This window comes from Pangasianodon hypophthalmus, chromosome 9 (genome assembly GCF_027358585.1).
Source record: "Pangasianodon hypophthalmus isolate fPanHyp1 chromosome 9, fPanHyp1.pri, whole genome shotgun sequence".
NCBI lineage: Eukaryota > Metazoa > Chordata > Actinopteri > Siluriformes > Pangasiidae > Pangasianodon > Pangasianodon hypophthalmus.
Window position 1 is genome coordinate 25,860,678 of NC_069718.1, and position 22,342 is coordinate 25,883,019.

The following is a 22,342-nucleotide window of genomic DNA, read 5'->3' on the forward strand; positions in this document are numbered from 1 at the left end:
CTTGCATTGGTGCCTTCTTTCATGGAAGATCCCCAGAAGAAATGTGACTTGAGGCCTTCTCTACTAGAGGGGAAGAGATTGCATGGAATTCTTTATGAGGAATGGGACTGGAATGAGCCAGGTAAGTTGGCACTGAGTGTGTGTGTACATGTACATGTACTGTATAGGTGTATTTTTTTCACGTAGACAGTGAGTGCCCCATTTCCCAAACTAAGGGTAAAGATTAAGGGGTTGATTTATAAATAGGGTCGTGAGAGAAACTCACAATCTCCTCTTATGTGTTTCGTACATTTATATTACCAATTAATATTAGAAATACAGAAGACAGATTTTGTGTGCTAATATTTTGAAATGTTACTGGGAGTCACATCCAGACAAGATACATTTAAATGAATAGCATATGTGTTATTTTATCTTTTTTCTTTATCCTGACTACCTCCGCTAAACGAATTAGCATTGTGTCTCAAATCGCATACTTACGTACTATTCTAAAGCGTTACTGAGCGCTAACACTAACCAGTTTTCCTATTACAGTTAGTGTGTGAATTTTAAAACCTCTCATGTCACCTTCAAACTTACTGAAAGGTCTGTTTTGTGTACCAGTCTTCTGGATTTTCTAGATCAATAAACACTTTTGAATGTAAGGTCAGAGTTTTCAATTTGAGATGCAGCTCATGACAACAATCACAAAGACAGCAGAAAGTTTTAAAAGAGACAGAGCTCATCAGTGTGTTTAACATCCCTATGTGTGAAATCATTAAACATTTTACAGTTCAATTTGGAAACTTGACAGACAGAGATGTTTCGGATCTGACGTGCCATCTAGTGAATGTCATTTTTAAATTTTCTGGATGTACCTAAGATACGCAGCGAGTGTTTGAACACTGCTGCTTGCGTTGCCTCTGCTTCTGGACACACATGCAGAGTCATGCACCGAGTATAAACCAGTTTCCTCTGCTTTGCATCAAGCCATATCACGCCACTCTTGCATGGATTATTTTCCTATAAGAACACAACACTTCTCAATAGACTGGTGAGTCAGTGCATGGAATATTCCTTTGTTTTTAGTCACTTACTTTACACATATGCTTGTTACTGACATACAACGTCCAAACTGGCTCTAAATAGATAGCATATTTCCATATTATACAAAAGATCCAAGCACAGTGCATACAGAATGCAAACAAATAGAGCACAGAAACGTCTGATGTAATAGCTAAGGTGAGGAAATGTTATTTAACCAGATATTGACATCCAGATACAGATCGCAAGGTGTAAATAGAGCCTAAAAGAGAGGCTATTTCAGGCTTATTATGGCGACCCTGCCTTACATACTCCTCTATGGCTCAGGAGAATTTATCTCCTCCATTACATAGTTTCTTGACCTGCTCATATTGAAATCTACATTTCCAGAGGACATATAGCAGTTGATTGCCTTGTTTTCAATTTGTTATAGAAATCTCTCTCTCACTTCCCAACAAACGTCAAGGCACATATAATTCTCAGCTAGACGAGATAAAACCTCCCAACGCAAAGCGGGGTCAATCGTGAAAAAAGTCACAATACAAAATAACCAAAGAATGACATTATGAGAATGTGCGTGTGTGTGTGTGTGTGTGTGTGTGTGTGTGTGTGTGTGGGTGGGTTTACTCACTGATAATTTTGTACAGCAAGAATCAACTAATTTTTCTAAGAGCAGATGCAGCAATGGCTTTCTCTTAATACATGTTTACACACTTGTCCTACAAACACAAGGGGGACACACTGTATGTGTGTGTGTTGTCCTCATGTAGTATGTTTATAGCTATAATTGTTGATCTTCTGAGATTTTCTGATGTCGCGTGTGTGTGTGCGTGTGTGTGTGTTTTACACAGTGCCTTACAGAGATGTTGTGACCACCTTAAAAGCAAAGCTGCAGAGCTAGATCTGTAGAATTAGTTCACCTCTCTAAATAATTATAATAATCAGAGAGGATAAGAGTGGGTAGAAGAGGATCGCAGGGACTGAATGCAGACAGTGATAAAAGAGAGAGACAAATGCCAGTGTCACCTATGATATTTCATTTGTTCCAGCATATGCCTGGGATTGCTTATGCACAGGCTAAAAAAATGACCCCTCTGTTTTTTTTTAAATGGCAGATTTTTCAGAGAAAAGCAATTACCTCCCACTCATCTGCCTCTCCGGTTTCAGACCTCTTCACACAAACCTTGTGATTGTCAAATGCCAGCTAGCAGACATATCAGTGGTCATTTTTTTCTTGTCAGCATGGTTACACTAGGATTATCTGACAACATCTGAGTACAACAACGATGCACATTCACATATTTCCCTTTCAATAAGGAAAGGATCACCACATCCTTTCCTTATTGGAAAGACTCAACAACTGAAAGGTTGAGTGGACATTTTGACCAATTTGGACATTTTGTCATTTTTGTTCAAAATGTCCACTCAACCTTTAGAAGATTTAGAAGATTTCTATCAAAACTATATGACAAAATTGGTGATGAGCTTAAAGAATATTTTAAATAAATATTGAAAAAGCTTACAGTGTTTTTTTATTTACTCATTCACCAGGATCTCTGTTGTTTTTAACCCTGTCCTCTTTGCTGGGTCATAATTATGAGGTTGCACACGTAAAATAAAAGGACATTCAACACAAAGGAGATGGTTGTTGTCCTACACAAATCAGGTAATGGACATAAAATACACAGGTTTTTTTCAATAAACAGTTTAAAATACCATTAAGCATAATCAGGGCCATAACAAAATTTTACATGTGAAAGAGCTGGAAATGTACCAAGAATTGGACCCATGATTGCTGATATTCCCTTATACCCACCCCCATCACCCCCTACCCCCCCAACCCCCTTACAAAAAGTGACACAAGCACCCCCAAGTGAGGATGATGGTGAAGGTACATACTTATGGTTGTCATTTTAACAATGCAAGAAAGCAACACTTCCTGAGAACATCTCACAACATTCAGCACCCGAATTTATCCATGCATCATTAGAACTACAGTAGGCATCATGCATTGTGGTCAGATGAGACCAGAATTAAACCATTCATCCACAGCATCAGCATGTTTGTCAACCAAAGGCTATTGCATACAATGAAATGCACCTGATACACACTGCAAAATATGATCATTGATGCTTTGTGGCTAGTGATTCTGGAGAATTCATCTTGAATTCTGCTAAGCATCAGTATATTTTAGCCCAAAAGAAGGTTCAGACTTGGGGCTTTCAACATTATGAGTGAAATATGCTTCCAAATCAAAACAGAAATGTTTAAGGAAATACAAAATCAATGTTTCCAATTCAGTCTTTCCAATCTAGGTGGACACTACAGGAATCGTCTCAATGCTGTTATTCTCTCCAGGCAATGTTAAGATGCCACAGCAATGGAGTCAATTTCATATATCAATACTTAACAAAAGGCTAGTTAGATATTTTAGAGAAATGCATTCTGAGAAGTATGTGTGTTTGTGTAAAGATGTGATTAAACCCACCCTGTAGCGTGGTCTTGATCTTGCTCTTGCCGCAGGGTTTGGTGGCAGAGACAGTGGAATGGCAGTCAGCATCCGGGAGAGCTCGTTTCAGCGTACCAATCCGGGTCTTCAGCCCTGTGATTAAATCACACTCACCCCATAACTGGAAATCATACTTGCATTCACCTGCACAACAAAAATGAACACATGGGGCATACAGTCAGATATTGGAACCCTTGGTAAAGATGGCTAAAAAGTTTCTGAACAAATGTCTTCAGAAATTGTTACAAAGCAACTTTACATAAAGTAGATGTAGCTTTAGATCCCTAATGAGCGAGCCAGAGGCAACTTCCTGCGACAACACGAGGAAGAAACTTTAAGAGGAACTCAAAAGGCAACCCATCCATTTATAATCCCAGTATCTGGGGGATACCAGACAGTGGGATTATAAATCATTGCAGCATACAGATTTGGAAAAATAAAGGCAAACACTTCTAAGTCTGTTGAAAAGATGTTCACAATGCGCATATTATGAATATAAATCCTGGTATTAAGTGCGCTCCTAATTTAGATATGTTGCAGACTTGGTAATTGTTGCAAACTTGGTACTGTAACAAGGACACCAACAGTGATCACATCCCCTGAAATGAAGACTATATAGAGAAAGAATGTTACAAAGCAAAAATACAGACTGGTGACAAATTAAAGCAAAAAACATAACAACATAAAGTGTCTTAAGATGTTGGGCCACCACAAACAATCAGAACAGCTTCAGTGAGAGGTCGATAGATTCTACAAACCTCTGGAAATGTACTGGAGAAGATCTCCAATAGGTGTTCTATTGAGTTAGCATATGATAGCGTATGATTTACATAATTTTCATACTCGTCAAATCATTTCAGTGAGTTCTCATGCCCTGTGGATGGGGACACTGTCTTGCTAGAAGAGACCACTGGAATTAGGATAGAAATGTGTAATCATAGTCATGAGTCTATGAATGGAGAGAGAGAAAGAGAGCAGCATTTTGAAGCAAAAGGAAAACTGAATAACAATGCAGAAATTCAAGTGAAAACTGAACCCACTTGAAGAAGACAGGTGCAGAGCAATAAAAATACTCCAAGAATTCTGAATACAAGTAACATCCTCAGTTACAATTGGGAATATCACTTATGAACCACAGTGCATGGCAAGATGCAAAGCCATGACTAGTTCGTTAATATAAAATGTGAGCACAGGTGCTGGGAGGGGCCTATCGCTCCGGGTTTGAGTTCATCTGTTCTCACTCTTCCTGCTTCTCCGAAGCCCTCTGCTGGCTGATCGATGCTTGACAATCATAGGATAAAGGTAATGAGTCAGAATAACCTTTTTGATTTTCATTAACCCTTCCCTCTAAGGGGCCAAGTGGACACAAACCTGCCAGCAACATGCCCCTCACATCATAACAGAGACACCATTTTTTCCCTTTAATTTTTCACCTGTCTGTAAGCCCCAGCCAGTTAAAGCTTCTTATCCTAAGATATTACTCTCATGTTTAGTTTCCCCTGCCTCTGCTTTCACAGCTGCAAAATTAATAAAGCAAACTCTGTACATTTTGTGTGATGCAGACTTTTTGTTTTGCAGTGTTAGATTTGTACATTCAATTCTCACTGCTGATATAAAACTACAAAAGACATATGAGACAATAAAGAATTATTGGCTCCCTTCAAGAGAATGGACAAAAATGTATTAAATGAACACTTCCAGTAATAATTCAAATTTTCCATGTTTAGGAAAATTTACATTTACGGCAGATGCCCTTACCCAGAGCAACTTACAATTATCTCATTTATACAACTGAGGGTTAAGGGCCTTGCTCAAGGGCCCAGCAGTAGCAGGTTGTTGGTGCTGGGATTTGAACTCCCAACTTTCTAAGCAGAAGTCCAATGTCTTAACCACTGAGCTACCACTTCCCTCAGTGGAAGACCACTTTCCATTCCATAATTTTCATAAAATTCATAACATTAAATGCTAGCATTTTCTCTCAAAACCCTGTGTAGAAAAATTATTGGAAAAATAATAATAAAAAAAGGAGTGGAATCCAAAAAAAATGCAATGCATATGTACCTAAGGGCTATTGGAGCCAGAAGTAATAGCAAAAATGTAAGAACCCTTACTACCCAAAAGTTTATACTCACTCTGCATACCAGCATCATGCATTAGCTACAAATGTCTGTTTCTTTGTTTTTTGTTTTTTTCTTTCCTCTGGTATACTTTCACTTTAAAAAATATAATGTGTGGTATTGTCTTGGCTTTATATTGTGCCACTGGATTACATTCTGTGCTATTACAAGAAGCAATAGAAACCAAAGCGGGGCATGATGGGAACAGACTCAGTTGGAACTCCAGGTAGCACAGGAATGGCGTCAATGAGCGTCTCCTGATGAGGAGTGAATGATACTGTTCTGGGAATACTCTGCCCACGTGAAACGCTTACACCAATCACTCTGATGGACTCCACCAGTAGCTGTGAAGATACCATCCTTGCAATGTAAATGGAACGGCAAAGCAACAAAACACATTCAAAAACAAGGCCTTGACTGTATGGTAAGCAGTAGAGAGACCTGCATGATTTATCAAACAACAAGCCTTAGAAAAACCAACTGACCACAGCTGGTATAGTGATGTTACCTTCTGACACTGGGAGGCCATGTCTTGTATGTAAGCGTCAAGGCCTTGAATTTGATGTGGGCAGCTACAGGAAGCCAGTGGAGGGAGATGAAAAGGGATGTGACGTGGGTCCTTTTGGGCTGTTTGAAAACAAGGTGTGCTGCTGCATTGTGAACCATGTGAAAGGGTTTGATGGAGCTGGCTGGGAGGCCCAGGAGAACTTGAACTTGAACTTTACAGACCACGTGGTCATCAAAAGTCACCCCAAGGTTTCTGGCTGTCCTGGTTGGCTTGTGTGTTGGGTTGGGTTGAGCCTAGCTGTAGGTTCTGGTTGTAGCTGTACTGTGAGTTTATGGTTGATTGAGGGGCAGGCAGGAAATCTAAAATGTCCTGGCCATCTGAGGTCTTTACTGAAACCTATAGTCTGAAGTAAATCCACATTCACAAACCGTTTTGAAAAGTTCTGCATGAAGGAGTAATCCAAGATTACTCTCTAAATGTAGGCCACCCCTACCATTAATATCTGGAGTATTTCCCCCAAATACAATCTTAAAACTTACCCATATTTTTACATTCAAAATATCATTGCAAATTGCATGTATCCTTCATTTTACAAATTTTTTTTTGCTCATTTTGTCAAGAGGTTCACAGTAGATATACCCATGTGTACCACTGCTTCATCACTACCTCTTACTTTTTCACTAGCTCAGTCTTGCATTCTTTAGGGACACACATGCAAATTGAATCAATGCTCTGACTAAGACACTGAAGTACCTTGAATTTTCACAGCATGCTGCTTTGTGCTCTTTGTGTGAAGCGGCTGGGAAGTTGAAGCCAACAGTTCCAAAATAAATGTATGGGAACCGCAGAGTTAAAATATAGAGAGAACACATTTGGGCAGTTGTCTATTATATATACATGTTGGTGGTCATTTGTTTTATTAATGTGTTTCCAATATGGTGTCCCATAGACCCGTGGTGCAGTCCTCTAAAAATTTGATCGACTGAATAAACAACGTGTATGAACTGGGGACTTCCAAAATGATCAGCTGAAATATAATGAGGTCTGTGACAGTGCCTGAGGTGTCATTCTTGCCTTAAATAGAGCACCAAAGTCAGCGAAAGTGCCCAAATTCCACTGCCTCTTTCTCAGGCACCATAGATCCCAGAGCCAGAGAGAGCTACTGAAGAGCTCTTTCACTGCAATCCAGAGCTAACAGGCTATTGGTTATTTTACAAATGAAGACAATTCCTGTTTTGGTAATGGCAGCAGGCTCCCCATGAAAGAACAGGATCACATGACCTAAATATATGATGGAAACTGAATTAAATGTAAATGGGAACATGCTTCTAAACCTACTAAAGAGCTGGAAAAGTTGGCTTATTATGCATGACATTATGTGGCTTTCACCTCCAAACTGCTTCTTCCAGTTGCAGGGAATCTTGCAACGCTGAGTTTTGATTTTCTGCTTGCAGTCGGTGCCAGTACGGGTTCCCTCTCTAGTGCCCAGGCCGCAATCACCCTCATTTGCCACACACACACTCCATTGCCAGTCTCCACATCCTGACTTACGTTCTTTCCTACCTGTGAGAGCACACACACACAGACACACACACACACACACACACAGACACACACAGATATGTAAGCACACACAGCTCAGAGCTACATGGTTTCATAACACTGGCTTGATTAGGATGGATTAGTTTACCTGCACAAGATTCATAATGACACATTATTTACCTTGTTTCTCTGCCTTCCCAACTTCTGCTAGCACATCTGTAACAAGCAAGAGAGCCAGAACAGCCACACACACCCACTGCTTCTGCTGCATGCTGGGACAGAGCACAGGCATTACTGCATAATGTTTCAGAAAACCATTAATTAATTGCATTGCTATTCCTAGGTTCAATCAAACATCCTAACAGTCCGTATAAATATAAACAATGCAGTTTCAAAGCTACATTATACACTGCAAAACTGTATGATAGGAAACATCAGGGCCATCTAGAATTACTCAGTATGTAAAGTTTTATAATAAGAGAATCTAGAAGTTACTTTTCTTCAGTGTCTTAATGATCTTAACAGAACCCTGACTACCAGTTCACACATACTGTAAATGTGTATATTATAGGAAAAGTTCTGAGCACTGTGAAGTTCTAAAGCTTCCAAAGACTTGCAGTAGCAATTTCAGGATAGGATATCATGCACACTGAGATAATGTGTTACAGAAGTTTCTCATCATGTCTCATAATGTGGAAATTCTTCATAGCATTAAAAAAAGGCAGCCAAAGTACAGTCAGTGGAGCCACATGATCATTTGTCTCTCATTTGCTGTCTGGTTCTGACTGGTACCAAAAATACACAAATTTAAACCGCCTTTAATCAAAGTTGCCATGAACTCTAACAACACTCAACTTTTTTCTCTCATTACTTCAAAGGTAATCTCTCTATCACCCTCTCTCTCTCTCTCTCTCTCTCTCTCTCTCTCTCTCTTTTATCATGTTAAAGTAGCAGAAAAGCACTCAGGCTGTTCTAAGGAAAAATGGGCATGAGATGTGGGTAATTATTGAGCATCTGAACCCCAAGTGGTTGAATTGCTGTGAAGGTGCAGCCTACTGATGGCATTATCTGCATTCTTTAGTTTCAAATAATTACGAGTCTGCTTCCTCCTTCCTCTCATTCCCCCTCCATATGCTTCATTTTCCTCCTTAAACTTGCTCTTTCCACTTTTTATTTTTAGCTCCCTGGTTTCTGCCAGCATAATTGTTGCTGTTCTCTCAGTCTGTTCATTAATCAGTGAAGAGCAGACTGTGGACTGGAATTTCATCCAATTATTTCAGTTTAGCATCCAATCAAATTCATCAATGTAAAAAAAAACCTATCAAGAATTGTGCCAATTCATCCTCGGCCATGACCTTCTCATGCTACATAATGTAACTAGCAATATAGCTATCCATGCATCTGAATGTGGATAATCCACCTGTCTGCAGTGTCGAACTTGAGGAATAGCACACCAGGCCCTCACTCAGCAAAATGTTTCAATATGTTGGAGTAAGCATAGACTTGTTTAAAATCAGATGTGTCCTTTACCTTCCTAAAAGACATGAAGTTTCACTAATTTGCATAAACTGGCTATATTTAACTTCATTAGCCTATTTACTTTTCTAATGCCAGGTTAGCCTAGCATCAATTACAGTAGCTAACAGAATGTACAATGAAATACTGCAAACTTACAGAGAATGGATGATGGTTTCAAGCAAAATGGCACAGTGGGCAGTTTTAGATAAGTAATAAAAGTGGCATAAATAAATCATGACATTAACATACTTTCATCAGTTAATAATATTTTTAATAATTACTTTTAAAAGTAGCAACTATTTTGCTTTCAAATTTTTGGGAGTAAGATTTTGACACAGTATCTGTACTTTCAAATGCAAATCTTACTATCCTTGTGAGGACCTTCCTTTGACATATTTATTAATGAAGTTAATTAATGCTATACCTACTTCTAAATCTAACCCTAACCTTAACTACCATAATGAAAAGGCAGTGGCAGCTCGTACAGAGGGGCATCAGCCAGTCAACAATTGTTAGTCCTCATTCACAAATCCATGCATTTTAAATTCCATTGAAATGTTGTGATTTGATGGATATAAACTGAGTTGTTTAGCTTTCTAGATTTAGTTCCATATAGTTATTTACGGGTTTTTAAGCCACATTGGGCTAGTTTAAAGATCTGGTTTTATAGCAGATCATTGGAATTGTATTTAATGATTTTCTGCAAATTGTAAGTGCATACAGTGTCTATAATATACAGAACCATTTTATTGTGGTAGTTGGGCTGGAAATGTTGCTGAAATCTGGCAACCCTGGTTAATGATATTGGCTCTTCTGGGACAGGAAGCACAACTGCTGTATTGAACATAGTTAAATAAAGGTACGTCTAAAAACACGCAAACTGACCTGTATGTTGTTTACTCTCAACTACCTATTACTGGGTAAAAATTCACTAGATAGAAAGCCATTAGCATGTGTGATACCCTCATGACTTAATTATGTTTGAGTCTATGATGTTATTATATCATCCTGCAACAAAATCTATGGAAAGAACAAAAAGGAAACAAGTTTTCCTCATGAGGGAACACACAGTAAAAACTGTCAAATACGCCTATCCTTTTAGTGACATTTGGTTTCCACCAATATACACTCCTGGGCAAAAAAATGGGCCAAGCCCAAAATGGCAAATGTTAAGATTTTAATGGTTTTACCAACAAATAATTTGTCAGAAAATGAGCAGGAATGAAACAGATGCACTCCTGAGAGCTCCTGTGCCTCCATTTGCTGGTTTCCTTTTGCTGTTTGGGGAAAAGCTAGAAACAGGGAAATTCACTTCTATAGTCTTCTCGTACGCAAAGGTAAAATCATCATAATGATTAAAATGTTTGATGTAAAATTCAAACTAACACATGTCTGGGTGTACAACATTTTCCAAAAATATCTTCTGGACATTTTTTTTTAAAAAGATTAGTGATTATTTGGTTCTCTGCCGCACCTGATGCAGCTCATCAAGAGCCACAAGACTTAAACATTTAAAGAAATTAAAGGGAAAAGCTTCTCATACTAACTTCCTTTATCTATTAGTATCTATTCTTGCTAATTTCCTGACCAATGATTTGTTGTTAAGATCATTAAAAAATGATTTGTTGTTAAGACCATTTTGGGCTTGGCTCGTTTTTTTGCCAAGGAGTGTATAAAAATCTTGAGCATGATTGATACAGCATTGTGTAATATGGATAGATGTTTTCTCTGAGACAGGTGGCAGGGTAATTGCTCATGCCATGGCAGAACACAGAAAAGGATTAGAAGTGCTGTGAGGGGGTTGCTCCTCTTTCTCTTGTCATTTGCACTGACAAGCATCTGCTTCACGACAGAGCCCATGTGTTTTACCTGTGGGGATTTAGCGTATGCCATTTTAAGCAAATAACAGACGATGCATACAAATTCAGTAGAAATTTGATTGAATTTTATAAGAATGAAGTCATAAGAAAGGTTATGACTGTTATCTCCACCCCGTAGACTAACCTTAACCATTCAACCATCCAAGTTTTTATGATGTGCAAATTCCTACAAATTCGCAATAATGAATACAACTTGTATTTGAAATCCACTTCTTCCACCAGCAAAACAGTTCTAATACAGCACGTGTTGCAGTTAATATTAGTCTCCTTCTCTCTGAACTGCTCACACATCCTCTGGCTCCCAGCTTTTCTTGCATTTCTTCACTTCATTGTCATTGTTCAGTGGAGTGCACAGAAGTTGGACATGGACTTGGAAATGTTATTGCACATAGGCAGCATTCGTAACAGACAAAAAAATTAGCATAAAGTAATTTGAAATAGAAAACTGCATACCAAATCAATATACTGTGCCATTTTTAAAAAGTAACCCAAGCTCAATCCAAATGGTGCACCTTTAACCTATATTATGGACGTTAATATCATAAAAGCCTCTCTGATCTGTCATCAGTGGTTTTTTTTACTGTTCTTTCTTAAATTTGTTGAGCCCACACGGGGTTAGAAAAAAACTCGTAGGTTTATGATACAGTACTATAATTTCTAATACAATCATTTCAACTAATAGCTACACCATCGACCCCTTCCATGATCATTTGAGTGCCTGGCTGTGTACCAAACTGCATGCTAAGCATACCCATAGCTTTTATTGAGGAAAAAAATGGTCATATCCTTGGTATTTTTCCTTGGTGTTTTTTATTTTTTCCATAGGGACAAATTGCTTGTGAATAGTGCTGAGTGCTCAGAAGTCAGTTAGAAATAGTGTAATTAATTCGGTGAATAAATGGTGTGTTCCATGATGTGGGTGTGTATTTAAAAGTTTAGTTTTTGATATGCGCACAACCTAGTCAGTACTGTTTTCTCACAGTTCACGAGAACTCACAATGACCACAATCCATTGTTCCTCGAATGATGTTTCCGAAACACTGCACACAACTACGACGTGTGACAGATGGAGAGACAGACAGTGCTGAATTTAGGAAGTAAGCCGAAAGATTCACAAGTAAAATTCACAAGTAAAACATGATACTATGGTATTTTTTGCTGGGTAGAAATCCCTCTAAATTCTGTTGAAGGCTGGGTAACCTTATAACAGCTAACACACTGACCAGACAAATGGCAACAGACACCAATAAATGTAAGATGAGTTAAAACTGTCAAATGACAAGGCAAGTCCCAAACAATAAAGATTACCAAGTTTATTTCAGTGCAGGTCTATTTGACCATCTGTTTTAGCCCATTAATGCCAAAGCTGCATTCTAGTCTAATGTCTAGTACAATTTTCATCTGTGTTGTTACTGAAATTATGTTTGAAGTGATTAGTGTTGCTCTCAAAATGCACTAAAATGCAAAGATTTATACTATAGTCTTTAAAAGGTTTTCAGGGAGGCTGGGACAAAAATCCCAGCTATGTTATTTCTGGCTAGTATGTTGAATTAGTACACCACCATGACTATTTTGACATATTAATTAGTATGCATTAAGGGGTTTGTGATGTACCACTTGTCTTTTGTGTATTTGTGATTCCTCTCTGCTAGTTTTCCATTCCAATTTTAACTTATTCATTTCCATATGTATTCTACATTATTGCCATTGGCTTGCTTTTAACTGCTAATGTTATCCAAAGTGTTATCTTTCTCTCCTATAGAAAACTAGCTACAAGTATAGCTGTGTGAAATTGTCATCACTGAGCTTGCTAGGTAAATCAAACAGATCTTCATTCCTATTTCATAACAGTATGTTTTTTATTACATTTACGCAGTTAGTATTGTTACTGTTTTGTTGCACACTGTTGCTAAAACACTTGATATCTAGTCATTTATCTAGATGCATAACAGTATAGATTTCTAATCAGGCGCTCAGCTAAATAGTTGAGAAAATGAGTAGTAACTAACAAAGATGCTAGTTTATTGTATATTTGTCTGGCTAATTTCATTACAGTAGGATAATTATGGTCTACCCATATTCCATAAACAATTTGATGTAATGACAAATAAAGAATACTCAAAACTCCTTGATTGTTATTCAGCATGTGTTTTGGTGCACAAATGCCTTATATAAGTAATAAAATGATGATGGAGTTGTGATGCTCATAAGGGAGATATGCAAGTCAAATGCAGATGAGACAGTTATGGGATATTGGGGAAATGTCATGTACAGCTCCTGTAGCAGCAATCACACTTACTAGAGCTGATAGGGCTGATGCATGCAATGTCACATGACGTTGGCTCAGCAGGAAGCAAATGGGTGAGAAGGTGGTGATCATCAGATCCTTCTACATGAGCTCAGTAGGCAGTGCTGATGACTGAGCTTGTCGATATAGCTCCATTACAATGCTGCGTACATCAGGCGTGTGTGTGTGTGTCTGTGTGTGTGTGTGTGTGTGTGTTTGTGTGTGTACTAAGCTTAGTGAAGATAGGCTGCATTATACCACTCTATTAACTCATTGATTATAGTCACATCAGCTGTCCTAATTGAGAGACATGAACACAGCCACCATTGATCACAATCCAAACATTAACACAGAAACACACATCACAAAATAAAATCAACAGTTTTAAATGAAACGCTTTAAAATTCAAAATGATGGGTACTGACCAAAATGTGTATGTAGTATTCTTTGGAGACTGTGAAAGTGAAGACACTGACCCAAAATAACTCACGAGTATTCCACGTATATTAAACCAGTCAGCATATGCCTTCTGCTACCTTGATTTTTTATTTAAAAAATGTTTTTAATTAAAATTTTTGGTTTAATCTCATAAAATACACTTGTTAGATACCTGTTTTCAAATACGTTTCTTGGATATTTTCACAAACTGTGTTGAAAACAGTTACTGTAGTAATGCAACTGATGTACACTTTAACAAAGTTCACTTTTAACATATACAAAATTTTTACTAAAGCATAGAAATACTGTATATATATATATATATTTGAATGTGTATGTGAATGGCATGAATCTGGTGTGAATTCTCCTTCTTTACGTTCAGTGATTCCGGCATAAGCTCCAGATCCACCACAGCCCTGACCATGATAAAGTGCTTACTGAAAGTGTGTGTGTGTATGTGTGTGTTTGTGTGATGGTAATTACATATTTGCAAGCTGAGCTGGTTAAAAATGGAAGATTATAAACCTTAAATTAATTTGTGTTGCTTCTATTCTTGGCTTGTGTTCCTGCTGCTTTGGTGTAGGGAGTTAGATTTCTGTGTTATGAATTCCTTTAAAAGTTACTGTAATGTGTGATATGTAATGTGTGATATACTGTATAATGCAAGAGTTAAGAGTTAAGAAAGAGTTGAGAATGACTGTGCAATGACTAAAATGCTATTTCATTAATTTAAGTGTTATAATTGGCTAAACATACATGGCATATTCTACAGAAAGTGGGCACATTTGTGTATGCTGTAAACAAATCAAAATAACAAAATTTCATGATGTTTTTGTCAAAAAAAAATTTCTAGGTACAACAGAAACTAAAATAAAGTAACTGTATAAGCAATCACAATGTTTTTAGATTTGTTATTTTTCAGTTGGAATGATTTTATTTCAGAAAATACTTCCAAAGTGGAAAGAAAACAATCCCACAATACTGGAAACAATGCTTTATCCCAGTTGCGAACATAACATGTTTGTCTGTCCACCTGCATAATGTTAGCAACACCTCTCTCTTTTCATCAAAAGATGGATTCAATAACACTGAATTACATAGGAAATGTAACTCATAACCAGCTTGCTGCTATTATCTGGAAAGGATTTTGGATTATCAGTTAATTCAGGCTTAAGGAACTCCACTGTAATACAAACATTAATTCTGTCCATGATGGAGGAGTAAAGAGGCGTTCACTCATACAGCAACTCGCAGCAACAAAGCAACCGGAGACCATTATTTTCAACGAGAGCTGGCGACAGCTAGATGTGGGCGTGTCCAGCGAAGTGACAAAGTTGAGAAAAGTTTAAGTTTATGCAAATATGGAGTGACTTGGTGCAGCGACTACCAATGGGAGTGAAGAAAGTAGAGCGCACGTGATCCGTCTCCTGTCAGGTATTTTAGTGCAGAAAAGATGGAGGAAAAATTAATTCTAGTAGTTAGCAATTCTTTATGATACGTCTCTGGAAAAACATATCTGACATCGACAAGTAAGTTGATTAATGCATTTAATAGCCTGGAATATTAGCTTTTAATTATTAACCATTTTGATCATGTGTGACATGACAAATAGCATATCATACTATGATTAACTGAGTAACTTTACCTCATAGGCAATCAGATTTGGTTGATTAAATCCTAAAAGAATGCATTTCAAACTGAGTCTGAGATACTGCTGGAACCGGACCTCGTCCAACCACAGCTCCCGTACCAGCCAGTGGTAATCGCCATGCTGCCTGCAAGTCTGAATTTTTTTCGTGGACCCAGACAGTCTGACGCTTGCGCCTTCACCACAGATAGATGGCCGCGATCCCAAGGAGCACACACTGTTTCTCCTTCATCTTGTATGATATGACGCATATATACACTGGTGAATTTTACATACAAACGCTCTCCCTCCAGAATGTTTAATTTTAGTGGCAAGAAAACTGATTTTTTGTCAAAAGTGGAACGCTAGTTGCGACACCCGCTGATGGCAACCAGTAGTAGATATACCTCCTGGCGACTTCACAGTACAGCATGTGTGAAACTACAGTAACGCTCACGAAGTTTACACTGCGAGAGCCACTTTTATTATAACTCGGATGTGACCCCATCATAGAAAATCGCATGTGCTAGGGATCATTTAACTTTGAGCTCAAACACTGCAAGTGAGTAATTTGCATACATTTTTCTCAAAATGAGTTAAAAATATTCTGTCCACTGAAGTAACGGTCACTTCAAATAACATACAAATCATTCAAGAAGAGAAATGAGGATAAAACGTCACGGTCATGGACTGTGTGTGTGTAGATTAATTGAAGAACTGCTGTGTACACATTAGGAATCGTGAGATTTCTTGTGCGAACATTACTGATAGACTGAATTCTTCTATGCGAGCATCACGAAAGGAGAGATTTTTTTTTTAAATTAGACAATCTTATTGACCACTTTCGGTGGTTTATGATTGGGCCTAAAATTTGATGTGAAGACAGAAATAATAGATTGCTTTGAGATTTCATCAGAAAAACTGATGGGATCATTTCTGCCCACTTTCTGTAGAATATGTCATATGGTATCAGAGCAGTTGGGTTCAGTGAAAGTTATCAGATCTACATTCATTCATTCATCTTCAGTAACCGCTTCATCCGATCAGGGTCACGAGAAATCTGGAGCTCCCTGCAACAGTGGGTACAAGGCAGGAGAATACACCCTGGATGGGACACCAGGCCATCACAGGACACCATTCATACACACATTCTCACACTTATTCACACCTCAAGGCAATTTATCATTTAAAATGCCCTACATGTTTTTGGACAGTGGGAGAAAGCCAGAGGACCTGGAGGAAACCCATGTGAACACGGGAAGAACATGCACAGAAACTCCACAGAGACAGTAACCCAAGCTGTGAGGTATCGATAGACAGATCTACATGATTGGGCTAAATTATTGGGATTACAGTGTGTCTATGAGTGTAAATATCTAAATGCTTTCTTTGTTCAAATGGTCTATCACTAATGAACGACTGCCATCACTGCTGGAAAACATAAACGCTCACTCAGTAATAAAGCTTTATAGATGCATTATAACGGCTGCCTGTAGCACTGAGTTTGGGGTTTTTTTTCTGATAAAGGTCAGTCAGAATAACTTAGTATTGTTTTGCAGTGATCCTTTCCTCTAAAAGGACAAATGGACTCAAATCATGCCATCAAAATAAAAATAAAATAAATGCTTATTTACAACATAACAACATAATTTGCATTATTATGTAATTGTGGCCTTGCCTATTAACTCAAGCATATTGAGGTTGAAAAAGTCAACTTCCACCTCAGTGGACTGGTAAATTATTTTAACTTGCAACAAAAACACTTTCAGAATCCTTTTTTGTTGTCATTGTTAAAGAGCAAATATCATCACAAAGTATCATCACAAGGCCCTTGGGTTTGACTGTGATCTTATAATTTAATCCCTGGAATAGCTTCGCTCTTCTTCTTTTGCGAGCCTGGAAGTATTTAACATATCTGAGGAGCCTATTCTGGGAGCACTCTGTGCTTTGAATACTTTAGAAGGATTAAATCCTGGGAAAAAAAGCACAGGGAGTTGGCCTAAAATGAATTACTGGCAGGTATCAAATGGTCTTATTCATGACATTACTTCAGAGGCCAGAAATCCTCAACATCCTGAACAGCACTTCCTGCTGAAACTCCACCTCTCTTAGCATGTCCCACACACACACACACACACACACACACACACACACACACTGCCCATATCCTCATGTCTCTCTCTCTCTCTCTCTCATACACACACACACACACACACACACACACACTACCTCAAGAATTCAGTTCAGTTCAATCCTTACAACTGTTTATGTACCACAACAAGCGACATATGAGCAGAGATTTTCCCAACTTTATGCTAATTACGTATGACACAGGAAAGCAAAAATTCCAAACTTTTGGCTCAAATGATTGCTCAAAGCAATCATATGGTGTGCATGGTAGAGCATTTTTTCATTCCCTGTCTCACAACTTTCTTATTACCTACAATTAATTCCTATGTACAGCTTACCCTCAAAAAAATGAAAGAAAAACTTCTTTCTCATTAAATCCACACAAGACACAAGGACCTGAAGGCATCCATGCCAGGGTCCCCAAACCATGCACCACCAAGTTAGAAAGAGTTCTTTACAGACATCTTCAATTAGTCCCTTAGTCTGTCAGTCATCCCATTGTGCTTCAAGAGGACCACCTTCGTCCCAGTTCCCAAGACTCCCGTCGTCTCCTGCCTGAATGGCTACCGCCCTGTTGCACTGAGCTCCACTATCATGAAATACTTCCATCAGCTAGTTAAAACCCATATATGCACATACCTATCTGCAACCATGGACCCACTTCAGTTTGCGTACCAATCCAACAGATCTCCAGATGATGTCAATGCACACTACTCACACACCTAGAGAAAAAGAACACTTATGTGAGAGTGCTGTTCATTGATTACAGCTTGGCATTTAATACCGTTGTGCTCACCAAAGTCTTCATGAATCTCAAACATCTGTGGCTTAACATCACTCTGTGCAACTGGATCACGGATTTCATGATGGGCACACCCCAAGTGGAGAATCATTAGCTCGTCCTGCTCCACATTGATTCTGAACACAGATGCCTCCCAGGGATGTGTACTCAGCCCCCTCCTCTACTCTCTGTTCATGCATGACCTCATTGCCAAATACAACAATCAGCCATAACATTAAATCCATCTGCCTAATATTGTGTAGGTTCACCTTGTGCCACCAAAACAGCTCTGACCCGTCAAGGCTTTGGCCTCCACAAGACCCCTGAAGGTGTGCCGTGGTATCTGGCACCAAGACGTTAGCAGCAAGTCCTGTAAGTTGCGAGGTGGGGCCTCCATGGATTGGACCATTCCTGAAGAATGTTTGCAGTATGGAAGGGTGCATTATCCTACTGAAAGAGGCCACTGCCATTAATGGAATATCGTTGCCATGAAGGGGTGTACTTGGTCTGCACCAGTGTTTAGGTAGGTGGTACATGTCAAAGTAACAGCCACATGAATGCCAGGACCCAAAGTTTCCCAGCAGAACATTGCCCAGAGCATCATATTGCCTCCGCCAGCTTGCCTGCTTCTCATAGTGCATCTTGGTGCCATCTCTTCCCCAGATAAGCATACGCATACACATGATGTAAAAGCAAAACATGATCCATCAGACCAGACCACGTTCTTCCATTGCTCCATGGTCCAGTTCAGATGCTCACCTGTCCATTGTAGGCACTTTTGGTGGTGGACAGGGTCAGCATGTGCACTCTGACTGATCTGCGGCTACGCAGCTCCATACACAGCAAGCTGTGATGCACTGTGTGTTCTGTCAGCTTTCTATAATAGCCAGCATTAAGTTTTTCAGCAGTTTGTGCTACAGTAGCTCCTCTGTGGAATCGGAACAGACAGGCCTTCACTCCCCATGCGCATCAGTGAGACTTGGGCGCCCATGACCCTGTCGCCAGTTCACCGGTTGTCCTTCCATGGACCTCTTTTGGTAGGTACCAACCACCAGGAACACACCCCACAAGACCTGCTATTTTGGAGATGCTCTGACCCAGTTGTCTAGCTATCACAATTTAGCCCTTGTCAAATTTGCTCAGATCCTTACACTTGCCCATTTTTCCTGCTTCCAACACATCAACTTTGAGAATTGACTGTTCATATGCTCCCTAATATATTCCACCCTTTGAGAGGTGCCATGGTAATGAGATAATCAATGTTATTCACTTCACTAGTCAGTGGTTTTAATGTTATGGCTGACTGGTTTCAATGTCATTTTATCGTTTGCTGATGATGCATCCATCTTATGCCTCATCAGCAAGATGAAACAGCCCACAATGAGATCAGAGCTTAGTCAGAATGGTCCCATGACAACAACCTCTCTCTTAACATCAGCAAAATGAAGGAAATTATAGTGGACTAAAGGAAGTTTCAGAGTGGAGTACATGCACACATACACATCAGTGGAGCTGCTGTCATGAACTTCAAATGCCTCAGGGTTCACATCACTAATGACTTCATCTGGTCCCTCCACCAAGACGATCATAAAGTCTGCCCAACAGAGATTCTACTACCCAAGGAAGCTGAAGAAGTTTGAACTGAACCTTAACATCATCACAAACTTCTACTGCTGTACCATAGAGAGCATCCTGATTGGGTGCATCACTGTATAGTATGGCAGTTCCTCTGCACACAATCGCAAGGCTCTCCAGAGAGTGGTGAGAACAGCAGAACTCATCACAGGCAACAGACTCCCAGCCATACAGGATGTCTAGTCAATATGGTGCCTGAGGAAAGAGTACAAAATTGCCTCAGACCTCCGTCACCCAGCACACAGTCGATTCTCTCCAAATCTGGCAAGCGCTTTTGGAGCATCCAATCACGGACACGCCGGCTAAAGAACAGTTTTTACCTGCAGGCTATTAGGTTCTTAAACAGCCTGTAGGCCAGCTCATCAGCATTCCCAGTGTCACTGACTCATGTTACATACTATACTTCTTCCATTGCCACTTGGTCACTTTACTCTTGTTTACTTCATACTGGGTCACTTTACACTTGGTCACTTTACTTTTTTTCATTTTACACTTGGACACTTTACACTCAGACATTTTATATATTGGTCACTTTGCCCTTTGTCACTTTACTCTTGTTCACTTAACACTTGGACACTACACTTTACATTGGTTCACTTTACACTTGTTCACTTTACACCAAATTTAGTGCAAAGTGTGGTTGTATATATAGCATCTATTTCACTACATGTCATATATTGTAGTTTGTTTGTTGTATTCTAGTTTCCTTTTTTTTATCACTTATGCTCTTCTGCCCCATGTGTGTCATATATGTTTGTGCATGTGTGTGTCATGTTTGTTAGAGTGTGTGTTTTGGTGTCTTATTTATTCATTTACATGAGTAATTTACTAAAGCCTCACCACAAGCACTTCAATGTACATGTCTTGGAATACTGTGCAAATGATAAAGAACCCTCGACTGCTAATAGAATAACAAAGCTTGAAATGAGTAAAATGTCTAGAAATACATTTAATCATCTTTCTATTTGGTGTATAGTAGGAAATACTAGATAAATTTGACTATGTTCAAGATATTTTCTTTGTTGTAATTTTTTTTTTCGGTGTGATCCACACATCTATGTGATGCTGCATGATGAAATGTGCAAAATATCTAGCACTTTCAATCCACAAGACCAAGGGCTGTGATTTAGAGTAACCTCCATTCTGGGATGATTGCACACACACACACACACACACACACACACTCACCCTAAACTGGTCAGTCACATGTAATCCCTGATCACATTTACAGACAGACACACAAAAACACAAAAACACACATGCAGCACCATGAAGCAAAACTATGAAGCAATCACTGAACTCCATCAAACAGAAAATACGTCAGTGTGTGTTACAAATGTTTTTGCAGATTTTTCTTTGTAAGATTGAGACAGGAAGCAGAGCTGTTTTTTCCATCAGCTGAATCCTATATAAATAGGGCACAGGCTTATCTGAGCCCCCAATGCCTCATACTGTGTATTCACAAAATAACAGAGGACAGCCAGGTCAATCACTTACAATCTGCTCCCTCTCCATGATCTCCTCTTTTCAGACCCACACATGACCCTGATCAGGGTGAAGCACTTACCAAATGTGCCTAATGAAATGACAGAATGAAGAAATGAATAAGAGGTAAATGATTGCTCACTGACATCATTATAACAGTTCAGTTATTTTATTAAAGTATCTGAGAGAATGTAGGGTCAGGGTTTTAGTTTAGTTAATTCCCATTGGACACTTTTGTATAAAATGCCGATAATGAAACTCTGTAATCAGCTATAAAACATTAAATACAATGGAGATGCGATTCAAGCAGAACGCAGCGGTGCTCCATGACCTTATGACTGGTTAGGCGATAACATTATACGAGACGGACAAATCACTGACCATAACAAATCCTTTCTTTAGATAGCAGTACTGTCACTAAGACCAAATCCTATAATATTATTGGGAGTCAAATTTTCTATTTGAAATTTATATTTTGTCTGAGTGTGCGCAGTGTGTCTGTATGTCCAGGGATCCTTACATTTTAAATAACAGCAAAAAATACAACAAAAAAAAGCCCAGAGCTAATCCATTGTTCTAAATGCAGAATTATGTGGGAAGGTGTGAATTATGTTACTAGTGACGTATAAGAGGTGTAATTGCTTTGTTCCACACACCTGGTCCATGCGTCTGTCTATAAATGTCCTGCTTCAAGGGCCAGCAGCAACATATGATTCAGTGCAATTCATTAAGTAATTAAATGGTAATTTTGTGTTGTTTGGCTCAGCATTCCAGCACCACATAAAGATGGGTCTGATTCCCATATGATTAATCTTATATTATATAGACACTGAATGTACATTCTGTACTTTACCTTTCCAAT

The 22,342-nt window shown here is 38.9% G+C and overlaps 1 protein-coding gene across 2 annotated transcripts in view; it reads right to left on the minus strand.

The window, feature by feature from the left end:
* The window catches only part of ptn (pleiotrophin), a 42,709-nt gene that overhangs the window by 3,414 nt on the left and 16,953 nt on the right, over positions 1-22,342 (minus strand). The window contains exons 2-5 of one of the 2 annotated variants that reach the window (XM_026919230.3): positions 18,219-18,301; positions 7,880-7,971; positions 7,547-7,720; positions 3,512-3,676 (exon numbers count right to left, since the gene is read on the minus strand). In XM_026919230.3, the coding sequence (XP_026775031.1) occupies positions 3,512-3,676; positions 7,547-7,720; positions 7,880-7,971; positions 18,219-18,232 (445 nt within the window). In that variant the 5' untranslated portion in view covers positions 18,233-18,301. The remainder of the gene's footprint in view (positions 1-3,511; positions 3,677-7,546; positions 7,721-7,879; positions 7,972-18,218; positions 18,302-22,342) is intronic. The other variant, XM_026919231.3, reaches the window with a different exon arrangement.